The 18,352-nt window shown below is 45.9% G+C and overlaps 1 protein-coding gene across 4 annotated transcripts in view; it reads right to left on the bottom strand.

The window, feature by feature from the left end:
* The window catches only part of TNFRSF11A (TNF receptor superfamily member 11a), a 49,010-nt gene that overhangs the window by 15,396 nt on the left and 15,262 nt on the right, over positions 1-18,352 (bottom strand). For 3 of the 4 annotated variants that reach the window (XM_032872285.1, XM_032872284.1, XM_032872286.1), the window contains exons 2-7: positions 12,804-12,885; positions 11,318-11,443; positions 7,362-7,505; positions 3,754-3,847; positions 2,161-2,255; positions 1,068-1,181 (exon numbers count right to left, since the gene is read on the bottom strand). In XM_032872285.1, coding sequence (XP_032728176.1) covers positions 1,068-1,181; positions 2,161-2,255; positions 3,754-3,847; positions 7,362-7,505; positions 11,318-11,443; positions 12,804-12,885 — 655 coding nt within the window. The remainder of the gene's footprint in view (positions 1-1,067; positions 1,182-2,160; positions 2,256-3,753; positions 3,848-7,361; positions 7,506-11,317; positions 11,444-12,803; positions 12,886-18,352) is intronic. The other variant, XM_032872287.1, reaches the window with a different exon arrangement.

Below are 18,352 nucleotides of genomic sequence, written 5' to 3' on the forward strand. Positions count from 1 at the left end.
GCAGAAAGAGATTATTGTAGAGACAAAAAAAAAAAAACAGACCTCTGTGTATCCCACATAAACAGGACACCACCAGCGAGCCTCATCGTTGGACCGTGCAGTTTCTAATCCCTAGTTAGCAGGTGGCTAGGGAAGTGGAGCGGCATTAAATAAAAATACTCAATAATGAGTCGACTCTTAAAAAAAAGCCATTTAACACTGTTCTCCACTTAACATGGCCATCTTCAAACACCATCTTCCCTCTTTAAAAACCTCTGCTGGCCCAGGCATAATACAGAGCGTGCCGCTGTGGGAAAGGAGCACTATAGGCAGGCTTTCAGAAGTCCACACGTGGGACGCAGGAGACCTGATCACGTCGCAGCGAGGAGGAGGTGGACGTGATACCCTGTGCAGCCAGAAGGGGAGAAAGGATAACAAGACAGCAGTGCTCCTAGAGGAGAAGAGCTGACCGAAAGCATGACGAAATCTCTCAAGGAACCCTTTCTTTAAAATAACGCTCTTGGGGTGGCTCAGTAGGTTAAAGCCTCTGCCTTCGGCTCAGCTCATGATCTCAGGGTCCTGGGATTGAGCCCCACATGGGGCTGCCTGCTCAGCAGGGAGCCTGCCTTTCCTGCTCTGTGCCCTCCTCCTCCTCCTGCTCTCTCTCTCTCTCTCAAATGAATAAATAAATAAATAAAATCTTGAAAAAAATAACACTCTGTTAGCTTCATGTAAATGTCAAATACGTCGTGACATTAAACCCATTGGTATTCCTGGATATAGGCGACCCGCTCACACTGATGGTGCCTGACCTCCCTGACGGGAACACACAGCTTATGAGGCATCCGTGTTCTGAACCCAGCATATTCTGTGTGCTTACACATCAACAGGCACCACAGGTTTTTGTTTATTTTTTTGACTGGAGAACAATGAATTAGGTATAAAGGGTATTTCTTCTTAGTTTAACAGCAACCGTGTGGAGATCCTTACTCAAGGGGGGGTCACCAGGTAGTGATGAGCACACATATCTAGAAATGTATCTCCTTTCTTTAAACTTAATTTTCAAAAAACCAGCGCGGACACAGTACCTGTTAGTGCTTTCCCTTTTTTCTTATAGTAAACACCAAAGATGACAGCGGCAACCAAAGCCACGGAGATGAAGAGAAGCAGAATAATTAAACTGGGCAAGTAAATCAGGGGCTCTGTATTGAAAGACAATGAGAAAAAGGGGTTAAAGAGTAATCAATTCTCTGATTATCTTCACTTTTGTTTAAAAAAAAACCTTTGGGGGCGCCTGGGTGGCTCAGTGGGTTAAAGCCTCTGCCTTCGGCTCAGGTTATGATCCCAGGATTCTAGGATGGAGCCCCACATGGGGCTCTATGCTCAGCGGGGAGCCTGCTTCCCCGCACCCCCCCACCTTTCTGCCTACTTGTGATATCTGTCAAATAAATAAAATATTTTTTAAAAAAGAAAAAAGTAACTTTCTATTCCCTCTCTTATTTTCAATGTTATCTTTTTAAATGGTCTTTCTTATAGGCTACTCTGTGTAACCCCATATCCAGAATGCTTAGATACCCTCCTATTTCCCAAATGTCAAAATCTAAATGCTTGATGTTCTTAGTTCGTTAACCTTATTAATCTGTGGCCAGGGTCCTTCCTGCCATGTGTCCGTTTCTAGCACTGCCATGTCTGGATCCACCTCTGCACTGTCTCACGCCCCTGGGCAACCAAGAACTGTCCATGAACTCCATCATGAACTGTCAACTCTGTTAGGCTTTGAAATTGTACTTCAGGTTAACTTGATCTACAAAATGTGCCATGTAAACCGCTAGCTATATTCTAACTCTGGTTGGTGACCCAAATCTCCCACAGACACCCCTACTGGGCCCTCCACAATCCTGCCACACTGGGGCATTTTAATTTATGTTTGCAGTTCCATTTCTGTTCTTTCTTTCTTTTTTTTTGTATATATGAATACTTTATTAGTTATCCACTTCAGAGTAGAAATTTCCAAATACACAACATATCTGGAGTTAAAATACTGATAAAAGTGACCACGGATAAAATGGGATGATGAGGGACCAGTGAACCCCTTCAGACACAGCATGTAGTTCAGGAGAAATCTAGAATTGCTGACTAGACTGGGCACAGCTACAGCCAACCCGCTGTGTTTAAACATACCTCTTGGTGGCTTTGCAGATGGCAGAGAAGAACTACAAACCACATCTGACTTATCAGTCCCGTGACGTGCTTCTGTCTCTCCAAGAATGCTACAGCTGTGGAGGTAAAGGTAGTCAACTGCTTTGCTCTTCTAATCTTGCTTAAAACAAAACATGGCACAAAGGGCTCTACTCCGCTAGATTGCTAGCTTCCCCCGGAGAAGAACTGAGAGGTCTTCCTGCATGTTTGAATCCCCGGTGTCTGTCTACACGTGGACCAATGAATAAGCAAAAGTAACCACTACCAGGGTTCTCCAAGAACCACTCTGACACTATGATGCGAAAGAGAGTACACTTGTGTCTTGAGTGAAGAAGATGCCAAGTGCTTCAGCTGCCTTTGTCTGAGTGATAAACTTTGGACGAAAGCTCTTTTGAAGCTGAAAACACAAAAAATCTTTTCAACATAAAAATTGGATAAATGAATCAGAAAATAAATATCTAATGAGAACTAATATATTCCCGGTGGGGAATACCTGGGTGGCTCCGTTGGTTAAACGTCTGACTCTTGATTTCGGCTCAGGTCATGATCTCAGGGAAGTGAGATTGAGCCCCGTGTCAGGCTCTGCACTCAGCAGGGAGTCTGCTCGAAGATTTTTCTCTCTCCCTCCCCTTTAGCCCCTCCCCCCCTTTAAAATAAATACATAAATACATCTTTAAAAAATATATTGGGACTATATCAGTATTTAATAATAAGCATGCAATGGAAGGACCAAAAATTTCCACTATATATACATATATATATATAATTCCACATATAATTCCACTGTATAATGCATATAATTCCATTACATATACATATTATGTATATATATATGTATATACACATACACTCACATTAAGTGTGAAACCCAGTATATAGATGGGATGATTCATTGCAGAATTAGTTCTTACCACAACAGACTAGAAACTACCAGCACGACTACCTATAGGGAATTTACTAAGTAAAACTACGGTATGTCTCTATGGTACATCCCCACCAAAATAAATTATGGTACAAACCAAGAATTGGCAGCAAATGTTTTCTAAGCTACAAGAAGCCACAAAGATCTAAGTGAACAAATATGGAATGAGCTTCCTTTAGCATATATTATGTTAAAAAAAAACCCAAGGTGTTGAGAATATGCAAACATTTCTATAAACAGGAGCTTCTATATGCGCACACACTACACACACACACACACACACACACACACACACGTTTCTGGACCAATAAACTGGTGGCGCGGTAGGAGTGTCGAGTGAAGAATAATGAACATCGTAAATCATTTTTAAGTAACTAAGGGTAGGAAAAGGACAAAAGAAGCTGCAACTGTAAGTCAAAGATTTGGTCCATCCAAATCTGAAAAGTCACACAGAGCTCCTGTTGCCCGTGAAGCTGGAGATGAGTTGGCCTGGTTGATTTTCCCCCTGCTGAACTGACAGACTTTCCCGTTCTGAAAATGGGTTTGAGCAGAAGCCTCACCAAATGCAATCAGTCTGGTTTCAACCTAGATGAGACAGTGCAGGTCGAGATTAGAAATCAGCACACTCTCCTGGCTCCCCTGTTGCCACTTACTTGGTCCAAGGTTTGCATTTCTCGGTGGACGAAAAGGTGTCGGAGAAGTAGCCCACCAGGCAGGGCTTGCAAATCGTGTCCTTGTTGAGCTGCACTGTCAAAAAAACGGAAGGACAAAAGAACAAGCAAAACAAACAAGGACACTTAGAGATCGGCCAGGACGATGTTCCAGAGGACCAGAGATCAGGAGCTGCCCCCTGGGCCTCTGGCCTCCATTCCCACCCTCACCTCCTGAGGCTGATGGGTCCGGGTCCTCCTGGCTTCAGAAGGCCCCCAGACCCAGCAGGAGGTTACTGACTTACATTCAGCAAGGTAAATGATGTCAGTATCTGAGTTAGGCACTGCCCCTTGGCTGTTCAGAGCCACTGTCCTGGTCACCGAGCCTCTTTCCCAGCTGGGAAACCTGCTGTCTCCCTTGTTTTCACCAGGCACCTGTCTGCCCTCCCCTTTCAGCCTTTTGAGTTTATATCAGTCAGTTTATATCAGGTGGGAAAAGGACAGGCCTTTTCCCACCTTTAAGGCAAACTTCCTGTCCTGACTCCTTCTGACCAGATAAATCTTACCAGTCCAAACACGAGAGTGACTGTAACACACTTTTCTCAAACAAAAACATTAAAAAAACACCCCCCCAATAAACCCCTGCAAATCTCTCTCTTAAATCAAGAGTTGGCAGCAAAATGTTTTCTAAAAAGGGCCATATGATAAATATTTCAGGTTTTGCGGGCCCTCTGATCTCTGCTGTAATTACTTGCAGCATGAGAGATAATACGCAAACAAAGAGACGTGCCTGTGTTCCACTAACACTCTTATTTACATCAACACAAGGGGTAGAATGGATTTTGGACCCCTGCCACAAGCCACAGCAGTGAGAGCAAGAATTGATCCTGGTTAGGAAGCTTTCTCCAGCTCTCTCACCTTCCTCTTCAACTACATTATCAAAATAGGACATGTCTCCAACTTCCTACGTCTATTAGCCTCACTGCAACTGACACGTGATGGCCCTTTGGTAATTCCAATAAAGAAGAACATTGGCTTCCACGTGATATCATAATCAGGCAATTGACTGGTGCCCAAACCACAATTTACTCTTGAAATTAGTAGCGCTTCTGTGATTTATTGTCATAACTAAAACACTAAAATAAGGAATTACAGTTTCTTGGTCCAAAGTCAAAAATGGGAAGTGCATTCTTAATTTCTGCAATTGCCTCAGTAAGCAGGGTGCCCCCCTCAATCCAATAATCTGAGTCACCTTGTAATGATCTTCACAAAAGCCCAGTTAACATCTAGCTGCTCACATGAATTCAAACAGCTTTTTACAATATTAACACACTCTAGAAGGGTAACCCCTAAAAACAAAGCAACTTCCTAAGGAGCCACGAGTTACAGGTAGGTTTAAGGGCATTAAATTAAATTAAATGCACTTATTTCCCATTAACTCTTTGAAGCACTGACCTGCCAGGGGCATCCTACAGGTTCTCCTTTCCCTTTCCCCCTGACACAATCACCCTGTTCCCATTTTACAAAGAAGGCACACTGCTTATCCACTCCAAATCCTGCTATGTAAAAAAAAAAAAAAAAACCCAAAACCAAACCAAACAAAAAATCCCAAAAACAAAACAAAACAAAACCCATAACAAATCAAAATACTGCTAAGAGCAAAGCTCCCGTGATTCAGAGCACTGCGATACAGAAAGGCTCGTGGCCTTGTCTTAGAATCAAATTCATAAGGAAGTTGGCTGTCATCAGGAGATTTATTTTAATAATTAAAAAATCAGGAGGCGCCTGGGTGGCTCAGTTTGTTAAGCATTGGACTCATGATTTTGGCTCAGATCGTGATCTCAGGGTCATGAGATGGAGCCCCAAGTCAGGCTCTGCCCTCAGCTGGGAGTCTACTTGAAGATTCTCTCTCTCAGCTCCTCTCCCCCAGTCCTGTCTCTCTCTCTCTCTCTTTAAAAAAAAAAAAAAATCAAGTCAGACTTTTTCCAAGAGAAAGCTCATCTGGCTTGGTTGATACATTTGGTAATAAGGACTGACGGTACCAGTGAGACTCTGATGGACATATTCCTCCGTACGAATTCAAATGAATAGTATCTTAATTCTCCTACCCCCATCCAAGTCTTCTGGGTTAAAAAAAGATGCCTCTAAGTGAAAGATTAACAGGTATGGATAATCATTTGTTACACCTTGAAAAAACTGCTTGGGGTACTTTCCAGAAATCAGGAAGGTAAAGAACTCTAAGAACTACTTTTCTGGCAAAAAGATACTATTTCTTTACTCTTAACAAAACTGAGAACACAACTGAGTTCTTAACTGAGAGATGATTAAAAACAGCTTTTAGGGCACCTGGGTGCCTCAGTCATTAAGCGTCTGCCTTGGGCTCAGGTCATGATCCTGGGGTCCTGGGGTTGAGCCCCACGTTGGGCTCCCTGCTCAGCGGGAGGCTTGCTTCTCCCTCTCTCACTTCCCCTGCTTGTGTTCCCTCTCTCGCTATGTCTCTCACTGTCAAATAAATAAAATCTTCAAAAACAAAAAAATTAAAAATTAAAAAATAAAAGCAGCTTCTGATGTCACACTACTGTGTCCTGGACATGTAACTCAGAAAGTGTTGAAAGAACTGATGCACACTCCTCTACCAGAAGGCTTCCTTAGCCATTGAGTTATTTATGTGAGCGAGTTTCTCAGCATTTAGTGGAAACAGAATTAATGTTGAAATCTGTTACATTTCAGCAATAAATAATATTCAACCATGAATATATGAATCAGGAAAAAACACTCAATATTAAGTTTGTAAAGCGTTTACAACTACAATATAGCAAAATATAGCACTTTTTGACAATCCTGTAATAACTGTAAAACAACTTAGTCTGGAAGTGTTTTAACTCTTAGAACCTTGAATCACAGGAAATTTTTTAAAATTACGATCCCAAATGGGTGCATAATTTTGATGTGAAAGTGCATGAAAAGGTGATTAGTAAAAGCCCTCCAAGCATAAAACCCTTTAGGGTAAAATTCTCCTGGGAAGGTGAAATGGATACAAATCCAAGGAGAGACGAGAACTGCACACATCTTGCAACGGTGAAGGACGATGAGTGCATTTTAACAAGGATGATGGTGTTATCAAATTGCTACGGTGTTTGGATTCCGCCGAATTCCATTTTTAAAAGTGTTACTGCTGTTAAAATTCCTTGGAAACGAATTCCTTAGCAACTCTTTAAGTTGGCAATAAAAAACGTTAGCTGCCGACTTAAAAATCTGCCAGGGGCGCATGGCTCTTCAGAATTCTTCCAGGGGGGTGGGGGGCATGTGTGTGCCAGTTTAAAAAAAAAAAAAAAAAAAGTCTCTGGCCCCCTGCATTACCCCTGCCCGCCTAAGGGGGGATCCCCAGGTTTCCCAGAGGGAGGAGCGTTCCAGGGAGCACGTGCACCGCGCGCTCCCATTCCCCTGGAAGAGGGTCACGTGGCCCTTCTCCGGGTGCCCCTCGAGCTGCCCCAGCGCCACCGGGTTCCCCGGAGCGCGAGTGATGGAGGGACGCCCCTCAAAGCCCGCTCTGACCCTGGCCGAAGCGCACGACTCGGCGAGGGCCAGGGCCACGCGATCCGAACCCGTACCCGGGAGCTGAGCGCCGAAGCCCGGGGCGCACTCAGTGTTGCGGCGGCAGCAGTCGCAGTCGGCGCTCCAGTGGTAGCCGGCGGTGCAGGCGCAGCGCCGCGGGGCCGTCCGGTTGCCGGGCTCCACCGCCACCAGGGCCTTGCCTGCGGGAGACAGAGACACGGCTGCTCAGGCTGCTCGCCTTCCGCCTCCAGCAACCCCCAGCCCGCGAGCAACTCCCCAGCAGCCTGGCTGCGCAGGACAGTAGGTTTCGAGAAGCCCCTTCCTGTGCTGGCACTAAAACATCCCAGTGGGGCTGGTTCTCTACTCCACTCCCCAAAACTAAGAGTCTTGTGGGTTTTTAATAGTTTTAAGGCTAGGAGGAGGATTAAGAACTGGGGAGTTGAGGATCCTAATGCAAAATAGACTGCACAGTTTCTTGGTTTTTAGTAAATTCCAATGTGAGACATATTCTGAACAGGAATGCTAGACTGAACGTAGGAGTGTAGGGTTCTGGAGACTGGGGATTCATCTTGGGATCCTGCAGGACCATGGGAGTACTGAGAGTTGTGGGAACAGAGGTCACAGGTAATTAGAAAAGGGAATGCGTTTACAGAGGCCGACCCTGATGGCACACTTGGAAGTGAATCCCCCCCCACCACCACCACCCGCCGCCCCCCCCCCCATTACTTAGGGTCATCCGTGTGTTACTTGTCTCTCATCTCACAACACATAGCAAACTGCTCTCCTTCTTGTCCCAAATCTCCTGCCCTTTCCAGTTTTGGTGAAATAGAGATCATGCTGACACACAGTCTATCTTCATTATTTGTTGCCTTCTATTTGCAATTTCACCCACTCACTAACATTTCAGTGTGACCCCCAAATCAGTGCTCATGGTACTTTGGCAGTCAATTTTGGACGCATGCAGAACGGTGGAAATTTCCAGCCATGGGCTGGACATACATGCTCTCAGCTGTGGTCAAACAAGGTCACACTCTGCCTTCTCACTATAGCTCTTAGACTGGAAGTAAGCTTCCTTTTTGTGGTCTACTTAGTGTTCCATTCTGGGCATTTCTGTGCTTTTTGTTAGTGATTCCACTGCTCACGATGGCCCACAGTCACAGTGCTGAAGTGCTGTATGTTGTTTCCAGGACCAAGAAGGCTGTGATGTGTCTCATGAGCAAATACATGTTAGATAAACTTTGTTCAGGCATGAGTTACAGCACTGTTGGTTCTAAGTTCAATGTTAATGAATCAAAGTATTTGCTATGGTGTTTTTAAACAGAAACACACATAAAACAAGTTTATATGTGGATCTGTCCACAAAAATGTGACCAGAGGCTCATAGGAACCTAACCCTGTGTTTCCCTTAGGAGCAATGGTTTAGCATTTGCTAGTTCAGAACACTGACATTATTCTATGAGTAACAAGAATCAACCTGCACACACACACACATACACACACAACAATGAAACACAATAATACTATTTGAAACAGACCTTCCACCCCTACAGGACCCCATCGCTCCTGGATTGTTCCATAAGCCATGGACTTATACTCCTCAGTACTTATAGGAGTCTGTTATGGAGTGATGTTTGTGTCCCCTCAGAACTCATGTTGAAATCCTAACCCCCAAAGTGATGGTCCTAGGAGGTGTAGCCTTTGGGAGGTGGTAAGGCCATGAGGTTGGAGGGCACACGAGTGGGATTTGTACCTTTACAAAAGAGACAGTAGAGAGCTTGCTTCCTCCCTCTTTGTTCTCCATCATGTGGAGACACAGCAAGAAAATAGTGTCTTGAAATCCTAACACGGGTTCTCACCAAGAACCCAACCATACTGGCACCCTGTCTCCCATGTCCAGCCTCCCGAACCATGAGAAATAAATGTTTGTTGTGTAAGCCCCTCAGTCTGTGCTGTTCTATTATGGAAGCTTGAACGGACTAGGACAGAGTACCAAGGGACAGATAAACAGGCAAACCAGAACCCTGTCTCCTTTGCTGTCTCAAGTTACTGCCAGCAGGGAGGGGACGTTTCCTATTTCCATTCCTTTCAGACCAGAGTGTGGCAAACCTGGAGAAATCTTCCTCTGTCCCTCCTGGGTCCATCCTGGGAGGCCCAGGTCACTGGTGCAGCACGAAGGCCACTCTACCTAAACATGTGCTTAATGCCCAGAACAGACACGGACAAGGGTCACTTCTTTGGAAAATTCTAGTCCCACAGCCCCACTTAGTTGTGAGTGAACACAAGCCTGTGTGGTGGTGAACAATTCTGACATGCTTTTAAATATCTTAATGTACCAGGTTTGGGGCTTTAATTGACTTTGGCAGTAGACAGAATGAATCTTTATTTCCAAGAGACAGCAGTGAGTCAAGGTCATTACTAAGCAATGGGAAAGAAAAAAGATTTGATCAGATGCTTCTGCTCAGTGGAGTTTCCATGTTACTTTCTGCGGCCAAAATCTGCCAGCTGTCTCTAACCCACTAGAAAGTTATGATGTTTAAAAAAAATACTTCACTCCTAGTTCTGTCCACTGAAAAGAACCTATAAACAAGGATCAGTCCGGTAGCAGTGAACCTCCCTAGCACCCAGACTGAGGTCGCTAAATAAGATGTTCTGTGGTAAGCAATCATGAATTCTTAAAAGAAATGACTGATTCGAGGTTTGAGGCAGGGAATGTCCAGGATGAACCTGGAAGCAAGGAGAACTCTTAAGGTCACCTGGGGTCACATCAAAGACTGGGCAGGGGGATGGGGGGTCCCTGGAAGAGGTGAGACAATCCGAGCATCCATACAACGAGGAACTATAATAGATTAAAACACCTCAAATATGTCTGAATGGCTGAGTTTATCATAGTCATAAAAATCCTTTGGAGAAGCGTAGAGATCAATTTATGATCTTGAAAAGTGGTAAATAAAGCTACAAGCATTCATTCTGCCTTTCCTGTATAGACTGTACTTCAGGGAGATGGATAGCTGCCCAGGAAAGCTTCCCTTCATAAAGTATCCAGCCATTCATGAAGGAGGAATGATAGAAGGTCATCTACCTACAGCTCCTCATGAAAATGGGTCTAGGCCATGATGGTCAACAGCTGCTCATATCACAAGAGAGATAAGCAGTTTCTATATGACCCTGACGTAACTAGATTATGCCAACTGTGACATGGTTTTGCAAAAAAAAAAAAAAAAAAAAAAATTAAATAAATAAATAAAAAATAAAAACTACAAACCAGCTTCTCACCAGCCTTCTAGATCCAACAACCACTCATAGGAAATATAGGAGACAGAAAAATACGTTAAATGACACCAAGGAGTGCAACCAGCAAAAATTAGACTGTGACCTACAGGATTCCTGTAACCCACAGGACTGACAATATGGTCTCTCTAACAGAGAGATTAAAACAAAAAAGAAAAAAAAAAGACGGAAAGGAACCCCTAAATTAAGGGACATATTTTGATTCTGATTCCTACAATTAAATTATAATTAAAAAAATTTTTGAGTAGAAAACAAACAAAAAACTATAGCAGCCCTGTAAGATCAAACTGTAGAGTTAGGAAGACACTTAAGGTTCAGGAAAAAGTCCTGAGAGTCAGATCTGGCTTTGAGTTCAGCTTCTCATTTGTTAACCTTGGAAAAGTAACTGAACCTCTTCTGATCTCTTTCTCCCTCTTTAAAATGGAATAACTGTGGCTCCTTGGCAGGGTTTCTGTGGAAATTAAATAATACAACATACACAGAAACATTGTGGCAAGATTTTGTCAACTGTAACACGTGTGCTCCGTGATTACACTGAGACACAATTATATTCCAGAAAGAAGGTTCTAAATGAAGAATGTTAATACAATGCTTCTGGGATCTGAAGCACTTACCTCTGGGGGTCCACGGTCAAAGACTTCTTCCTATACCCTCCAAAAGAGAGAGCACTACTGTATCTAAAAATAGCACTTATCCACACTCCCTGCTGACATGACTGACTCACCTGTGTCACAAACTTTATGCAGCAGACACTTATCTTCCTCATTCCAGGTGTCTAAGTATTCATCTGGGCCACAGGGCAAGCATACACTTTCCGAGGTAGTAGTGCATTTAGAAGACATGTACTTTCCTTCAATTAGAAGAAAAAAAAATGCACCAGTGAAAAATACCCCCCTAAAATAACAACAGAAATACAGCAATTTACCAGACCATTTAAATGACTGTGATCCTAGGAAGTCCCCTAACACAGTCTGGTACACGGAATGGGGACACGTACCAGTGATGGGCTCCTCAGGCTGCCCAGCTGGCTAAAACAACCTCCCCCAGTTGGTTAAGCTCAGTTGGTTAAGCATCTGCCTCCGGCTCTGGTCACACTCCTGGGGTCCTGGGATCAAGCCCCACCTGGGCCTCCCTGCTCAGTGGGGAGTCTGCTTCTCCTTCTCCCTCTGCCCCTCCCCCTGCTTGTGCTCTTTTGGTCAAATAAATAAAATCTTTAAAAAAAATAAACAATCTCTGCTAAGTTGGCTGTGTCTCTTTGGTCACAGCCACATTTTAGTTCATCTCAGTAAAAGATCACCTTTCCCACCACACACCTCTGCTGACCAAGGAAAAGATGATGGTTTTCAAACGTGCCTATAAAATTTTGAGGGCCTCCCTGGGGGCTAAGCAAGAATTTCATTGCACCCCTGTCCTCCCATCTTCAAGATCCCCTCCACTGCCAATTTGGAGTGTTAACTTCCTTTGTCCTACATCTACCGTGGGCCCTCAATTAACAGAATGACCAGAGTAACACACACACACACACGCACACACACACACTCACACGCATACACACACACACGCACGCTCCCAAAAATCACTGGATCTTAGTTCTACATATCCGAGAAATATTTATAGCTTGAATAGCTAAAGGATCCTGATGTCCTGATGTAATTAACCACCGCTTCTAGAACAATGAGTGAGTGAGGAAGAACCTGCGGACTCGGGACTTCACTGAGGCCATAGAAACACTCGGCCGCGTTCTGGCAGAGCAGCTGTGGGGGGAGGTGAGCAGTCCTGCCTCTCAACAGGGGTGTGAGGAGAAGGTGTAACAGGGTTTAGGCAATTTGCAGCAGCAACAACTCCAGTATGGTTATTCCCCCCAAGAAATTTTTCTGTAAAAATACTTTTAAATAAGAGGTGCATTTTATATGTTGAAAGTTTGAATTGCAAAGTGCTAAAATATATAAAATATAACCTCGCTTTCTCAAGAAATAGTGTTTTGGAAAACCATATTCCAGCATAAATTAAGTACTAGCTTCTACAACTGCTTTTAAGGAATGTTATCTATCGAAAGGTTTTTGTCTTCAGAGGGACACATTACTCCCTGCCACTATCCAACTGCTTTTTCTTAGGCAGGCAGCGTTGAAATTATCCCTTGAATTTAAAAGATAAAATGAAAGCCCCGTCCACTTCTGAGGAACAAGGAGAGAGGGCTCAGAAATACACACCCGGCTCACACTTGTTACAGCATCGTCCAGAATGCTCATAATGCCTCTCACGGGTACACGGAGGGGTGATCTGAAAAGTCACCTGAAAAAAAATTGACATCAGACAGAGAGTTTGCACAAGTCCCTTCTAGATAAAATAAAAAGCGAATCACTGAATTCCATTTCTGAAAAGCGTAAGAAAATACAATAAACAGTCTTGAAACTGCTCTATGTGATATTACCTCCCCCCAGAATGTCACTTTCCTGCACTAGCCCGTTCCCCACTAAGAACGTATAAAGCCAACGGATACTGGCTTAAAAATCCAATAAAGCATTTAAAAATATTCTGGTTATGGGGCGCCTGGGTGGCTCAGTTGGTTACATGTTCGACTCTTGGTTTCTGCTCAGGTCCTGCCTAATCTCGGGGTCCTGGGATCGAGCTGGCAGTCTGCTTGGTGCTCAGCGAGGAGTATGCTGGAGGAACCTCTGCCTCCCCGCTCTACCCCTTCCGCTGCCCAGGCTCTCCCTCTCTCTTTCTCTCTCTCTAAAATAAATAAGTCTTTTAAAAAATATCTGGTAATATGATGGATTATAGTCCCAAATTTGGTCACAAGACTGTAGGAGAACATAAGGAGGACCCTTACTATGGGTATCAAATACCAGGGATGTCCAATTTGGTGTTACACGCTTCCTCTGATTTTTAATACTGCTTACCTTTTAACATTTAAACCTGCTGAGAATGTCTTAAAGCGGGACAGCAGGATGTCATAGGAACCCTGCGGGGTTGGACCCCGGAGCCTGTCTGAAGGAGTCCTCACCGCCTGCTGGCTGAGGGACCCCCTGACAAGCTGTTTAAGCTTTTTGAGCCTCTGTAAAGTCTAGTACAAATATAATTTCCAAATCCGCCCATCTAGGTAAAGCAAAGCAAAACAAAACAAAACAAAAAGCCAAGTCCCCTACCGTCGCTCAGAGATTCTTACCACTTTGTCACAGAAAAGCTCTTCTCTGCATCAGCTTTCTCGGACTGAGAGAAACAACAACAGCGCTGCGGACAGGCAGTCACATTGGACACTGAGCCGGGCGACCAGGCAGCAGGGGGTCTAGCTGAACAGACACGAGGTGCCGCAGACCAAGGACCAAGATCCCTCCTGGGTCTTAGGGATCCCGAGTTACAAGCCTTGCCCTCAAGGGGCTTACACATGCCAGGGGGCTTACATCCCTCTGCCCCCAACCAGGGGCAGACGGGCCCCTGCCTCAGCTAGAGAAGGTCAGGGAGGGTGTCCTAAGGGCCGTGATACGTGAGCTCTGTCTTACAGGATACGGAGAAATCAGAGGAGGGAAAAGCAACCGGCAGGGGAAGGAGGGCCGGGGAAGACCACTTAAAATGGTGTGAACAGGGGACGCCAGGGTGGCTCAGTGGGTTAAGCGTCTGCCTTCAGCTCAGGTCATGATCCCGGGGTCCTGGGATCGAGTCCCGCATCAGGCTCCTTGCTTGGTGGGGAGCCTGCTTCTCTCTCTCCCTCTGCCTGCTTGTGCCCTCTCTCTGTCTCTGTCAAATAAATAAATAAATAAATAAAATCTTTAAAAAAAAATGGTGTGAACAGGTCAGACAGAGCCACTGAGGCCTTCTATGGCACATGGGATGGGGGTGGCAGCGGAGGCCCATCGGCAGAGTGGTGGGAGCCCAGACAGAGCTCACAGAGGGCTCGCCCGACGGACTGAAGGTATAGAAATCACAGAGCTTAGAAGAAGCCATGCAGCCCCAGAGACCTCAGTTCTGAAAAGAGCCCCACACCCAGAAAGCCCGAGGCCAGCGGAATGGGCTGTGGGGGGCACAGCCAATGTGGACCTGTCTGACCGCACGCTGGCCCGGCAAAGGGCATATGGAGGGAGGTGGGGGGGGGGGCAGGGACCATTCGGGTGAGGTCAACGACAAGGTCAATGTGCTTGCACATCCTGCTGCGCCGGGAAGGCTGTATGTGGGCCAGGTCGGCCCGGCGCTCCCCATGGGCATGGGCTCCTATGCTGGGGGCTCTGCGCTGCGGCCATGGGACAAGGGCTAATGGACAAAACCAGCAAGAACGACTGCACAGAAACCACCCCTCCTTCCCCTTCTCTGTCCCTTTCCATGTTTAGAGGCAGCCGCGTCTTGGCGGGCAGCCCTGGCGTGCCTCGCACAGCAACGTGCATGGAGGAGAGACGAGCCGAAGCAACACAGAAAAGCTGGACACGGCCCGTGCGAATCCTGCCCCGTCGGCCTGGGCTGAGCCTAACGGCATGTGAGCGCTCCTGTGCCCCGACGACAGAAGCCAACAGGAGACGCGTGTGGTTGGGCCTCGCTTCTGCTGATAAAGTTATCAATTGCTTCTGCCCCGTTCGAAAGCTGCAACAGTCTCTGTGAGATAAGCTTGGGCTTTATGGTACACACAGAGAGGTTCTTTTTAGGGGAATTTGGTGAGAGGGCTACCCTGTGACCTGGCGGGCTGCTGAGCACGCTGTCACAAGCCTCCTGGCGCTGCCCTGGGCTCCACAGCGCGGTCCCGTCGAGCATCATCGGATGTGAGCAGGTGGACGGCTTGTCGGCCTATCCGTGAGCGTGGCCGGGATCCACTCAGCCCGCTGTCTAACCCGGGGCGTTATACCTCCTGGCAAGAAGGGGAAGGTCTAAGGACTCCAGACGTGACCGGGTGTCGTAGCTCTTAAACAGAGTTTCAAACTGTCCCTTCGATTCCATTCCTCGCTCCTAAGCTTACTGTGACTCTATACCTGGACGTGTTTTCTTTTTTAAAAATCAATAGACAACTCACATAAAATTCACCCTTTGAGAGGGTACATGCCAGTGGTTTTAATATATTCACAGGGCCGTGCAAATACCACTGCTATATAATTCTAGAACATTTGTATCACCCCCAAAACAACATATCTGCTTGACAGAGCTCTAGGGTTATGGATCTCTTCAGAAGCAGCAGCCATTCTGCCGCTGGAAAACTTGCAGGGATGAGGCAGAAAATCAATCGGAGGTACAGCTTAAACAGAATGTTACTTTGTTCTTAGGCACATTCTGTACCTTGCAGTGTGGCTTCAGACCTTCACGATGGCAACACAAATACAACGAAACAGGCTACATACGCATATACATGTATTTAAAGAACTATGATTTGGGAGTTAGCAAAAAGAATCTGACAATTTTCTTGAGGACAGCTGCACATTGAGGAGAAGGCAAGCCATGCCTTTGTCTTCCTTCCCCTTCCTGGCTGGCTCTCTACCAACTTTCCTTCCCTCCTTTTCCAGAAGCCTCTCACTAGAGGACTTCGCAGCTCCCCAGACCCAGCGCCGTGTGTCGCCGTGGCTGCCTCGTGCTAGTCTCACCCTGAGCCGTGCTCCGCTCCCAGGAGCAGGCTCCGGGCTGCTCTCTGAACCACAGTACCTGTGCCTGTAATGATTAGGAAATCCAAATCTCTGATTTGCTGGCCTGCTGCTGGTCCCCTGGGGACTTGTCTCATCTCACGGAGCTGCAGGCCAGACTGGGTCTACCTGTCTGCCTCCCAGCTTCCAAGTCCCCGAGGCCTGCCTGCTAGGGCTTGGTTTCTAGCTAGCCTGCGCTAGATCTCCTTCATGCACTGGAGCTCCTTTATGCCAGTCTCCTTCTGCCTGGATGCCTTGCCAGGTACACCCTTTGAACGCCATGTTTCGGTGTGAATGAATGGACGCCCGCCAGCCCCTCCCAGTCCCATCCTTCCTTTTGCCTACAGAGTTGGGTTCTGATGTCTCCCATCTCACCAGGCCTCTGGAGTCCCTGCTGGTCCTCAAGCCTTCCCTTCCAACTGCTCAGAACTGGGGTCTGAGGCCACCCTCCAAGACCAAGCTCTCTGTTGTGAGGTGGTGGCTATTATGATCCGTAGCAACGGTAGTAAGGCAGTAATTTGATAAAAAGCTGTTCCTGCTCCAGTGTTAAAGAACCACACTCCCCCGGGGAATAGGGAATCTTAGCCTAAGGCCGCAGTTAATGGGGTGATTTCTTGGTCTACCTACAGTCTTCTTGTTTGCTCAAGACCCAGCAGCAGAAGGCCTTTGGTAACTGAATTGAGATACACAACCTTCTATTCATCTGGATCTTTTTTTCCAGTTCTCCTTTAAGTTTGACTTGTTCCCTTCTAAAACAATAGAGCTTTTGAACGATCCTTGTCTTCATTAAACAAATAAAATGGAAACACTTTTTTAAATTTCTAGTTATTAGGGGTGCCTGGGTGGCTCAGTCGGTTGAGTGTCAGGACTCTTGTTTCTGCTCAGGTCGTGAGCACAGGGTCATGACCTCAGGATCGTGATCTCAGGTCCGTGAGTTCCAGCCCCATGTCCAGCTCCACACTCAGTACTGAGTCTGCCGGAGAGCTGGCCTTCCTCGCCCTCTGCCCCTCCCCTCATGCAGGCGCTCTCATTCTCTCTCGCTCAAATAATAAACAAATGTCTAGTTATTAAAGAATACAGTCATGTGATATAAAATCCAAAAGTAACCAAAGGCTTCGAGGGAAGTCTCCCCGTCACTCTTCTCCCTACCACTTCTCCCAGTAGGACCAGTGTGACCGTTCCCCTGTGCATCACAGGCAGGTGTAGGGGAGAAGTGACCTGGGATCCACCCGGGAAACTATTCTACAAAACAGCTGATCTGGAGGTCAGCCTGGGGTAAGTCTGTTCACAGCACTTGTGTTTGGTGAATAATACAACAGTACTTATACTTCTTAGTGGGGATAAGAAAAACCAGCCATGTATTGACAGGGTCCTACTATAGTTCTTTTTTTTTTTTTTAAAGATTTATTTATTTATTTATTTATTTGACAGAAAGAGAGATCACAAGTAGGTAGAGAAGCAGGCAGAGAGAGAAGGGAGAAGCAGGCTCTCTGCTGAGCAGAGAGCCCGATGCAGGCCTCGATCCCAGGACCCTGAGATCATGACCTGAACCGAAGGCAGAGGCTTAACCCACTGAGCCATGCAGGCGCCTGCTTACTACAGTTCTTAATGAACTACTAACACGATGTCTGGCCCACAGTTTATGTCAACTAACCTTGTTCTCTGCTACACCTCCCCTGAATCAATAAGGAACATGAGAGTCTGTTTATGGCAAATACGCTTTCCGTTGCCCACCCACCCACATACATTCCTTGGAAAGTCCTAAAAAAAGGAGTTAAAATGGCAAGACGTGACACTTAATTGATTTGCCTTCTGTTGCTTTACTTTCTTGTATGTTTTGTGTCACGTGCATATTTTTTTTGAGGCGTACAGGCTGCTGTTTATTCTGACAGATGGCAGACTTGTCTGGAAGAAGCATGTCCACAGTTGGTACAAAGACTTTGGGGGGCAGGGGGAAGATAATAAATTGTAAATCAGGTTTCTCTGTATAAAGCTGCGTGGATTTATTTCCCAATGCAAAGCCACATAGGGTCCAATTCTGAAAAAAACGGAAACTGAAGAACACCTCTCTACCAGTGGAGTGACAGAGACCCGTGGGTCTGTATCTAGATCCTGTCGGGAAGGTTAACTTAAATACTTATTTTTTGTGCTGTTAAGCAACCCAA

Source organism: Lontra canadensis, unplaced genomic scaffold, assembly GCF_010015895.1.
Source record: "Lontra canadensis isolate GAN:19392208 unplaced genomic scaffold, GSC_riverotter_1.0 scaffold44, whole genome shotgun sequence".
NCBI lineage: Eukaryota > Metazoa > Chordata > Mammalia > Carnivora > Mustelidae > Lontra > Lontra canadensis.